General features: G+C 35.2%; 1 protein-coding gene across 1 annotated transcript in view; it reads left to right on the top strand.

Moving 5' to 3' along the window:
- The window catches only part of STT3B (STT3 oligosaccharyltransferase complex catalytic subunit B), a 100303-nt gene that overhangs the window by 70600 nt on the left and 17545 nt on the right, over positions 1-12158 (top strand). Inside the window, exons 6-8 of the mRNA XM_047769405.1 lie at positions 7353-7451; positions 9218-9364; positions 10284-10332. Of these exons, the coding sequence (XP_047625361.1) occupies positions 7353-7451; positions 9218-9364; positions 10284-10332 (295 nt within the window). The remainder of the gene's footprint in view (positions 1-7352; positions 7452-9217; positions 9365-10283; positions 10333-12158) is intronic.

Genomic DNA, 12158 nt, shown 5'->3' on the forward strand with positions numbered 1-12158 from the left:
AATTAAGAATTTCTTTGTTTAACTTAAAAATTTTAGGGTCCTGAAAATGTAATGGTCAGGAGAATAGAATTAGGGTGAAGACTTTTATGAAACACCTCGAATCAGGAAGAGGAAGAAGAGCTCCAAGAAAAATAAAACATAGACAGATATATAATTTATTAAAGAGGTCAAAAGGGAGTATTTTCTATGTAAAAGTTTAAAATATGAACAGTGACCAGCTCTTCTTGAGTATCAGCACTAAGATCTAATAGAATGAGAATTGAGAAAAGACCTTGTACTTGATAAATAGGATTTCTTTGATTACTTTAGAAAAAACATGCAATTAATACTACTTTGACTCTTAAAAATATAAGAAATATTAGAAGAGCTTTACAGAGGGAACAAAAATAAAATGGTTTAGGGATATTATGGATGTCTGTGGAGTTAGGTAATTTCAAAGTGTTCAAATTCTCTACCCCACTGTCCTTGTTTCTATTTAGCTCTAAGAAGTTACCAAGGAACATCATCTTATACTTAAAAAATTTTTCTTATAGATATTTACAATATCGTGCTCATCTTAATACTTTTAAATCTTATATATATATATGTTTTTTTTTTCCCTGCTGTACTATCCTTGATTTCATTTTAGATTTCAGGACGAAATATATTTGCTGTTTTTAAAAAATTGTGATTGTCTGTCCACTCAACTGTTTTGAACAAGTCACTTGTTGCCTTTACACATACCTGTTTCAAAAACTCATTCTCTACATAGTTTACAAGGAACATCGTCCTTGGGAAAAGAAAAATTATTTTCTCATTATGTATATCTGTTAGGTTAACAGATATATCTGTTTGCTGGTTGAGAAAATCCCTGGAGGGTTTTTGTTTTTGTTGGGAGATTGGGGGACTTTGTAGGCTTTAATTTATGTAAATTTCTTAGCATTTTCCATCCTGCTTATTTACCAACATCCACAGTAATCAAGTAATCAAGCAGTAAAGTATCTTTATTAATCAAATGCTTCAACAGTCTTATAAGCCTTTAATCATATTTGTTAACAATAAAAGCAAAATTGGTTGAATTTTAAAGTATTTCCTCACTTAATGTTTCTTTTGGTTGAGAGAGAAGGGAGATAGCAAAAGAGTATTTTGTGAGCCCTTTCCATTAAATATCAACCAGGAGATAAAGCAGCTCAGAAATGCTAAGATGACATAATGGTAGGGCAAAGTTAACAGGAATATAATATTCACAAAACCTTTTCTAGCTTGAAGTAAAAGGAAATACAGCAGTCATTTAAAAGCATGAAGGATATTGTCAACATAAGTTGTAGTGCTGTGTCAGGGATTTGGTTTGGGAATTAGCTGGAGCTTCTTGAAAACAAAATTTCTGTGGAACTCAGACCTCTCATTGCATTTTATTTTGTAGAACAATTCATTTGTACACCCTAAGTCAAGGACCATGGTTTGTTTATTTTTATCAGTCTGGTCCCACTTCATAACCCTTGGATAAAAAAAATAAAGTACTTTATAGGTGAAAAGATGTTGGAGTTTCTGCGTGCTATAGTGGGTTAAGGCTCTGGTGTTGCCGCAGCTATGGCATAGGTCGCAGCTGCAGCTCGGAATAGATCCCTGGCTTAGGAACTTCCATGTGCCACGGGTGTGGCCAGAAACCACCCCCCCCAAACCAAACAAATACAGTGAAAAGATGTTTAGGTTCTGTTTTAGAAGATTACTGTTTTTCCCAAATCAAGGAGATCTTCTTTGATTAAAAATAATCAAACAGAATAATAGGCCTTGTATATATCTTCCTAATGGTAATTTTGGGGGAATTCTGACACACTGGAAATATGATCTGCAATAGTGAATGCCAGTAATTGTACTTCCACAGGATGGCAGTGTGGTAACATTTTCATGGTGTAATAAATGATTTACACCATGATTGGTGCTGTGCATTTTCTTAGATAGAGCTCACGACTTTGATGGAATGCTGTATTCTTTTAATTTAAAGATAACAGCAGCAGTAAAATCACTTAAAATCCAGAAGAAAAAAAAAAAAAGATAAGTAGGTTGACATGGATGGATAGAAAGTTGTAACAGATGTGGATGGTAGTTTGGTCAGGTTTCATAAAGAGTCCATAGGAGGAATTGGAGAATAAGGTTGTAGCATGTTTGTGTTGTTGAGGTCTTCTGAGAACATAAGAGAAGGGTTTAGGTGTTGTCAACGGCCTCTTCAGTGCTCATATCAAGAAGAGAGCTCTCCCTCCTTTAAGTTTTTATAGATCCAGTTTTGTTTTGTTTTTTTTCCCATCAATGTCACATGTACTCGCTTCATTTTATTGTGGTTATTTGTGTCTGTCTCTGATTTTCCCAATTAGATATCTAACTTAGAGGATAGAATTAACTGATCTTAATAAGATTTTGTATTTTTAGAATATCTTGACCACAATAGACATGAACTTAAATCTGTATGAATTAATTAAAGAGATAATTTTTGAACACATTGTTAGATTCTATGGTACAGAGACTGGAGAAAAAACATTTTCATTTTGCAGTGGAGATTCTGTTTATTTTTAAGAATTGAGAGTTTGCTATTTCTTAATATGGTAGTATATCTAATTGTTATTTTTTGTGTTTTAAAACATGTTTTTTGTGTTTGTAAATGGGATTTAAATTGATGTATAGAAATAAATATCTAATTTTATAGGTTAACAGAGAAGGGCAGTATTAAGCAAGATGAGTTTGTGATAGTTTATATTTTATATTACCTGGCAGGCAATCTTTAATAGTGTTAAAAAAAATTCAATGAGTAAATTTTAAGTATGTAATTGGCTTTATTAACAATTCATAAATTGGGCGGCATCGCATCTAGCCAAGTAGAAAGAGGCTCCAAAGGGCCACAGAAAGGGAAAGGATTTTAAAGGCAAGAAAAGGAATTCATAAACCAAAATGTCTTTCAGGCTTAGATACCTATCTGTGGGGGTTGGGAAAGGTCTGTGTGGCAGATTACCTCATCTTTCCTTGGGGGCCGGGGGTTGGCAGTTAGAAAGAATTACCTCATTGGTGCTGACCAGAAAATTCCACACTGATCAGGTAGGATTCCTTTCCTGGGGAAGGTTGTAACTTCAGTTAGGGTTAGGTGTTAAATCTTGCTTTTAGCACAGGTGACTCCCTTTGGGACCTGTCGTTTCTTTTTTAAACAATGAAAATTTTTATCTATGTATTAAAGAGGACTATGAGAAGATATATCCCTCTATGTAAACATCTCAGTATCAGTGATCTAAAAAATATAAAAACATGAGTCTAGTCCTCTTAAAAGAAAATGGTTATCTTTAGATTACTGTATATATCACATTTATCAGCTTTGTATTATTGGTACATATAAGTAGGTATAAATGAGGTTAATTTGGATAGAGAAATATTCATAGGTAAAACACTGAGAACTTGCCTGTTTCTGTTAGTCCAGCTTTGTTTGACATTAACTATAAGGTGATGTTTACAAATTAAAGTTTCACCTGGCATTTTTTATATTTCTTATATTTCATCAGATTGTGCTTCTTTTTCTTGAACTCATCTCCATTGCTCATTTTAACTTGAACTCTAGTGCATCTACTTCTGTATAAAGTGTTTTCTTTTTTATAATAACAATAAATGTCTCTGCAAAGTGGCATCATACTGTTGAAATAAAAATATTACCAGGTTTAGTCTTTTTTTGAATATGCCTAGAAATGGGCTTGAGCAATTCCTGAGAGGAAACTTCATTGATAGTTCTCAAGCAAGTGATTGCTGAAATTCTTACATTATCAAGCAGAGTAAAGTCCCATTTAAAGAGAGAGAATATGACATGTGTGCCTTCTAGTGATTATTTCTGGAAAATGTGACTTAAAGGGAAAAAAATGGGCTGGAACTTTACTTTTTACTGTTGTTGTTTCAAACAATATATTACTTTTACAATTAAGAACAAACCAGTAATCCCTGGAGACAGGTATGGATTCGTGTTTGCCTTGTACTGGGGTAGGGGGATTGGGAAGCAACTGCTTGATGCGAATGGACTTTTCTTTGGGGATGATGAAAATGTTTAAGGACTAGAGAGATTAGGTGGTTGCACAGCACTGTGAATGTTCTAAATGCCCCTATATTTTTTGGTTTAAAATGATTATGTGTGATTTTTACCTCAGTGTTGTTTTTGGTTTTTTGTTTTTCTTTTTACAAAGCCGTACCTGTGGCATATGGAAGTTCCCCATCAAGTCGAATCCGAGCTGCAGCTGCAGACCTACACCACAGCCGCAGCAACACCAGATCCTAAACCTGAGCAAGGCCAGGAATTGAACCCACATCCTCATGGAGACCATGTTGGGTTCTTAACCCACTGAGCCACAATGAGAACTCTGATCTTAGGGTTTTTTTGGGGTTTTTTTGGGGTTTTTGTTTTTTTTAAGGCTTTACTCTTTTTGTTCAGTATTTGCCATTTTTCATTTCTAATCCAAATTCTGTGGCTGTGTTAGAACTTTTCATTGTTCATTTATAAGAAAGAGAAATCCAGCCTTAGAGGTGCTTATAGTGTTGGGATGTAAGTTGACTTAACTATAATTAAAACACATAAATGACATAAGGTTTTCTCGAGCTTTCTTTTTTTTTTGTCTTTTTGTCTTTTTAGGGCTGCACTTGTGGCATGTGGAAGTGTCTATGCTAGGGGTCAAATCAGAGCTACAGCTGCTGGCCTACACCAAAGCTCACAGCAATGCTGGGTCCTTAACCCACTGAGTGGAGCCAGGGATCAAACCCATATCCTCACTGATACTAGTTGGGTTCATTACCACTGAGCCACAACAGAAACTCCAGGCTTGGTCTAATTGTGCCTTTGTGCATTGTTTGTCTGAGATTTACTTTTTCAACTCTAGGTATCCAAAAGGCCTAGATCATAGAATCTTAGCTTATTACGGGGAGGCGGGGGGAGATCTACAGATGTTTTTCAAACCCCTGTTCTGTAGTGAGAAAACTGAAATTTTGTCGTTAAGTTCAAGATAACAGAGTAACTTTGTCTTCCCCCACCCCACCATTTCTGCCTCTGTGATTCTTTGGGCTTTTACACAGACTGATTTGTAAAAGAAACATAATATTAAACCTATCAACCAAATTGGTTGATAGCTCAAATATATGTGACATAGAAACTTTTATTTATTTAACTCTTATGGAGGGTAATTCTATTCCAACATTAATATGTCTGCAAAGTATATTACTGGATGGGTTACTTCTGCAGCTGCCTCTAAACCAGTTCTTTATTAGTTTGAGGTCATCAGAAACTTTATTCTCATACATTGGTCCTTCCTATTAAATTTTCTTGAGCTTCTTATCCTTTTCCTAAGACTGTAGTCATCTCTCATCAAACAGCTTGTAAGGCAAATTAACATTTGAACCATTAACCCATACTTTATAAATCTTCTATAGATGGGTTTTTTTTTTTTTTTTTTAAGCAATCAAGCATTCTTTCTTAACTGAGTAGGTGAGGAGAAGTATGTCCTGTATATTGTGCTCTGCAGTATATAGCATGTGGATATGTCTGCTGTAATGGTTCTCTTGCAGTCTTTTCTTTTTTGCTTTTTTTTTTTTTTTTTTTTTTTGGTCTTTCTGGCTTTTCTTGAGCCGCTTCTGTGGCATATGGAGGTTCCCAGGCTAGGGGTCCAATCGGAGCTGTAGCTATCGGCCTACGCCACAGCAACGCAGGATCCGAGCCATGTCTGTAACCTACACCACAGCTCACGGCAACGCTGGATCCTTAACCCACTGAGCAAGGGCAGGGATTGAACCCGCAACCTCATGGTTCCTAGTCAGATTCCTTAACCACTGCGCCACGATGGGAAGTCTTTTGTTTTTTTCCAATAGAGTGCTTTATTTGCTAGCAACTAAATATTGATTATGCTTCATAAAGTGATATGAATAAGGTTTATAAATGGAATAATTTTCATATTAACTTATTTAACATTTCACATCGTGGCTCAGTGGTTAATAAACCCGGCTAGTATCCATGAGGACGTGGGTTTGATCCCTGGCCTTGCTCAGTGGGATCTGGTATTGCTGTGAACTGTAGTGTAGGTCACAGATGCAGCTTGGATCCCATGTTGCTGTGACTATGGTGTAGGCTGACAGCTACAGCTCCAATTCAGCCCCTAGTCTGGGAACCGCCATATGCTGGGGGTGTGGCCCTAAAATGACCAAAAAAAAAGAAAAAAAGAAATAAAACCTTATTTCATATGAGTTTTAACTTCATTTCTAAATAATTTTTAATTGCAGTGATTCCGAATACTTTCTCTGTCATCAACTTGTCTGATAGTGATCTGTGAACACCTAAATGCAAAAACAAGACTATTATATAAATTATAATGCTTCCTCAATTTGCCCATGCATTTAGGTTGACATAAGCCAAGAATCCTATAGTATATTCAATGCTAAGAGTAAATTAAGTTTCATTAGACCCTAATAAATGCAGTAACTAGTCTGTTTTATGGCTTAACTTCTGTGTACTTAGTTCTTTTTTGTTCTTTAATAGAAAAATTAGTGAATGATTGTAAGATTTTTTTTAACTGGTTAAGTACTATACAAAAAGTGTTAAGAGACTATAAAAAGGGTGTGACATACTTGGGAGTTTTTGAGATAGTAGCAGCTGTTCATGTATGATACTGATAAGTATTCATTTGGTCATGCATACTTTGGGTTAATGCCAAGAGAAATGGTGTTTATTTGTATCATTTATATGTTACTTATATACATATATATCATTGGTTCATGTCATTGATTATTAATGATAGATTTTAAAAATTTGATTCCATTTTTGGGAAAGGAAAACAGCACTTGTCTCCTAAACTGTTCTGAATGATAATTTTGTAAAACAAAGTACTTAATATTTTGTAATGGCAGAAAGAATTTCATGATTTATAATGTATGATTAACCGTCAACTATGTATCAAATAGAATAATCACTTTAAGATTCTATTCTTACAGTTCCTATTGTGGCTCAGTGGAAACGAATCCTACTAGTATCCATGAGTGTGCGGGTTCAATCACTGGCCTAGCTCAGTGGGTTAAGGATCCAGCATTGCTGTGAGCTGTGGTGTAGGTCTCAAAACATGGCTCAGGATCTCATCTTCCTGTGGCTGTGGTGTAGGCTGGCAGCTATAGCTCCAATTTGACCCCTAGTCAGGGAGCTTCCCTATGCCACAGGTGTGGCCCTAAAAAGACCAAAAAAACCAAACAAACAAAAAAAAGATTCTTTTCTTAAAATAAATTCAGTTAAACCTTTGCTGAAAATATGTGTCTATTTATATTTAAAATATTTAATGCTACTAGTAAATTATCCTTTTTTTCCTATTTTGTCTTTATAGCATATAGCACTTTCTATATTGTGGGCTTAATATTATCCATGCAGATACCCTTTGTGGGATTTCAGCCCATTAGAACAAGTGAACACATGGCAGCTGCAGGTATGAAAAATGTTTTCTTTCTTGTAAAAAGTATATGAATATATGACTGGCCAATCTCCAAGGGAATGAAGGGTTATTTTAGGGTTTATTTTAGTTTATAATTTTCATCATACTGTTTCTAAAACATCACCACTGTAAAATAGGAATATCATAGGATTTACTGAACTTGGTGATAATGTGTTCCTAAAAGTGCCTATCCTCCCAGCCATTGCTGTTTTGAAAAGGCAAAACATCCTTTTCTGGAAACACTAAATAACATTTGCTTTGTATAAACAAATATTAAATAGTAGTGTATCTATACACCAAGTTATTGTACCAGTGAGTTTTCATTTCACCAAATTTATATGGAACATTTTTTATGTTCCTTACATCTCACTGAAATATTTTGTCCCTATCTACTAATTGGAATTAATGGCTTTTATGTTGATTATAAAGTCATATAATTCCCTTCCCTAAAGTAGAGTGCTTGCCCATTCTTAATCTGGGTCACAAATAACAAGATATAATGGGAGATCTGTTAATAATAAAACTTTATGAGAGATTTTTCATATAAGGTCCATGACGCATAGGAAGTCAGTGGGTGTAACATTTTATAAATATCAGTACTTTATGAGATTCACAGTGAGAATCTTAACCACCTCCCAACCCACATCTCCCCACCCTCCATGCAAAAAAGGTTCAGAACCCACACTTTACTGTGATACAGCACTTTAAAATCTGTGAAGTACTTCTAATTTGATTTTGTAAAAGTACCAGGTAGAAATGTGAGAGAGATATATACTCAGTTTTGAGTATGTAATGATCTGTAGCAATGTCTCTGTAGATACACAGTCACCTGACTCTTTATGCATATGCATTATTACATTTCCTAAATTCCAAAAATTTAATAATACTTATTGAACCATCCTAAAATGAACTTTAAAAAAATAACCCTTGGAGTTCTTGCTGTGGTACAGTGGGTTAAGAATCCTACTGTAGCAAGCTCAGGTTGCAGCAAAGATGTGAGTTCATTCCTGGCCTGGCACAGTGGGTTAAAGGATCTGGCTTTGCACTTGCAGTGTGTAGATTCACTTCCTGGCCTGGGAACTTCCATGTGCCACAAGTGCAGCCAGAATAAATAAATAAATAAATAATCCAAGCATGCAAGCAAGCATGGATTCAGTTCTTGGCCTGGGAAGTTCCATATGCCACAACTGCAGCCAAAATATGTAAATTAATTAATTAATTAAAATAAAAGGAACCATTTCTTAACAGTCTTTAAAAAAAAAAAAAACTTACCACTAAATTTTCTTAAAGAAAAACCAATATTCCAGATGAATTAGGGTTCTCTCTATCACTCAACTATATATTATAAATAGTAACCATATATATATATCAAGAGTTTTATGATCCAGGTCATTTCTATGTTTCAGTAAGTCTGAGGATTTTTTTTTAACGATATTTTAATTTTTTTTTTCTTGGAAAACATGTTGCTAAACTGAGGGGATTTAATGTGCCTAAAGATGCTTCAGTTATTGAAATGAGATTTTTCTTGCCTAGTCCATGAATGGGAAATATGATCCTTTTGGAAAAAAAAAATGTATAACAGAATTTTTGGATATATTAATTGGTTGAGTGCCATTTGACAAAGGAAATGTCAGATCAAATGACTAGTCTTTGATATGAATGGTAAATGTAGTCTAAGAATATCTTCCAAATTAATATTTCTTAATGTCCTTGGAAAAGTGCTTTGTTGATATGTTTATATGAACCTTTTCTTTAATTAGGTGTCTTTGCATTGCTGCAAGCTTATGCTTTCTTGCAGTATCTGAGAGACCGATTAACAAAACAAGAGTTCCAGACCCTATTCTTTTTAGGAGTATCACTAGCTGCAGGAGCTGTGTTCCTTAGTGTCATCTACTTGACTTATACAGGTAGGTGTCATCACCTGTATGATGTGTATCTTGTTTGTCTCTAGGTTATTGCAAAAGCTAGTTCTTTTTCAAATTTTGTACATGTTTCATTTTTCTTAGTCAAATATAGTGATTGTATTCTTTACAAAGAGTATGAAACTAATAGTAAAAGGTTTTAAAATCTGAATAGCCCTATAAATTTTGATTTTTTTTTTTTAGCAGTATCTTAATTTTGCTGCTTCAGTTCTAATAAATTGCTTCCTTCTCCTGACAGATGAGTAGGCCCAAAATGTGTAAAATTCAAGGCTTCTCAGTGTTAACAATGCATGTTTACCCTTCCTTTTATTCATACATTCTTCCCTCTATCTCCTGCTTCTAAACAGTCCAATCAGTTTTAACCTGCTTCTGGATTTTGAGTTACTTTCTAGTCCTCACTTTACTAGACACTAGAAACAAGTCAAATTCTTTCTGAAGGTATTCTGTCTGTCAAATTAATGTACCCAGGTTAGCTCTTAAAATCATGAAGAATTAATTGATAACAGTAAAAGGCACAAATTTTAAAATCGTCTTTGTTATTTATCTAAATTTGGCATACTGGACGCTTCTCCCTTTTTAAATGCATACTGTCATAATGTTTTAGCTTTATTTTACTAGTCAACTAGAAGTTTAAGAAAAAGTTGGGAAACTTTGTACAGTTTTATCTATCAGCTTGTTTTTCTCTGGAGGTATAATGTCCACGGGTATTTTTAAATTTGATCCCTAACGTTATTTTATCTGACGAGTGGCTGTGTGAAATACATTGTCACCTATTTAAAAAAAAAACACCTGAAATTCTTTTAATATTAGATTAAATTAATCCGTAAAAATCAGCAAACATAAAACCAATAAAACAAAAACAATGAAAAGGCAGATTAATTTCTTCTGCATTTTTCCTTCCAAGGTTACATTGCACCATGGAGTGGCAGGTTTTACTCATTGTGGGACACTGGGTAAGTGAAGATAAGTTATTTGCCCTCATGTTACTTAAAATATCCTTTTTTCCTCTGTTTTTTTATTGTCAGTATTTCTGTCGATACCGGGGCAACATTTCTAAAGTATCTAGCATGTACTAGTTTAGTAAATGTTGTATTTTGTCTTTGTTATGATACCTGTTTGGAATTCACCTTTAGTATATGTAAGTCACATTTCTGTTCTTCACGGGCAAACCCTTATGTTAGTTTTGTTAAAACATTTCATGTAACATTTGTACCATTTTAATGATGAGTTTTTGTTTTTACCAATGTATTCAAAGTTCCCATCTTTCAGTAATATTTAATTTAATCATTAAGGGTAGATGCCATTTTATAAGCCCATATGCCATAGATATGAAGAAAAAAATTAACTTTGTGTCTAATACCACATTATCAAGTTTCTTGATATTTTTAATAGGGTATGCTAAATGTTATTGTGGGCTTTTTTCCCCTGTTTTCTTTCTTCTTTCTTTCTTTTTCTTCTTTCTTTCTTTCTTTCTTTCTTTCTTTCTTTCTTTCTTTCTTTCTTTCTTTCTCTCTCTCTCTCTCTCTCTCTTTCTTTCTCTCTTTCTCTCTTTCTCTCTTTCTTTCTCTCTTTCTTTCTTTCTTTCTTTCTTTCTTTCGCCACAGCCATGGCATGTGGAAGTTCCCAGGCTAAGGGTTGAATCAGAGCGGCTACTGAGGCCTACACCACAGCCACAGCAACACCAGATCCAAGCCACATCTGCAACCTGCACTGCAGCTTGTGGCAACGCCAGAACTTTAACCCACTAAGTGAGGCCAGGGATTAAATCCACATCCTCAGAGGCAGTGTTGGGTTCTTAGCCTGCTGAGCCATAATGCAACTCCTATTGGTGTTTTTTAAGAGTGCTATTATAAAATGAATTAATTTAAAAATTTCAGTTTTAAATTAGTCAACTAGCTCAAAATTTTGGTCTTTAAAAATGTTTTCCAGGTGTTCCCATCATGGCTAAGTGGTTAACAAATCCAACTAGTATCCATGAGGACACGGGTTTGATCTCTGGCCTCACTTAGTGGGTTAAGGATCCAGCATTGCCGTGAGCTGTGGTGTAGGTTGCAGACGCAACTTGGATCACACATTGCTCTGGCTGTGGGTAGGCCACCAGCTACAGCTCTGATTTGACTTCTGGCCTGGGAACCGCTGTATGCCGTGGGTGCAGCCCTAAATAGACAAAAGACAAAAAAAATAAAGGTTTCCTAAGGATAAGAAAATGTCTCTTGGTGATAATTTACCTGTCTCCCTTGATTTTGCTATTCTGACTTCTTTGTTACTCCCCACATGGCTCAATAAAAAACCTACTACACATTTCTTGAACAGACCTACCTTTTTGTTGTTGTTTAATTTTTTAAAATTTATGATTTTTGTTACTTTTTAGGGCCGCACCTGAGGCATATGGAGGTTCCCAGGCTAGGGGTCAAATCAGAGCTGTAGCCGCTGGCCTACACCACAGCCCACAGCAATGCCAGGTCCTTAACTCACTGTGGGTGGCCAGGGATCAAACCCCAGTCCTCATGGATCCTAGTCGGGTTTGTTAACTGCTGAGCCATGAAAGGAATTCCAGGCCTGCCTTTTGATGTAATACCAAAAGAGCTTCTGCCCAACCCTAATGATAGGGCATAAACAAAGTAAATGTGAATGACTGAAGCTAATAGGCACATACCTCCCAAGATCAGCCTGTAGATCTCCATAGAATTTGAGGGAAAACCTGTCGTAGAAGCAAATTGTTCTGTTTGGGTTAAAAATCCTAGGTTAGGAGTTCCCATCATGGCGCAGTGGAAATGAA

This window comes from Phacochoerus africanus, chromosome 1 (assembly GCF_016906955.1).
Source record: "Phacochoerus africanus isolate WHEZ1 chromosome 1, ROS_Pafr_v1, whole genome shotgun sequence".
Classification (NCBI taxonomy): domain Eukaryota; kingdom Metazoa; phylum Chordata; class Mammalia; order Artiodactyla; family Suidae; genus Phacochoerus; species Phacochoerus africanus.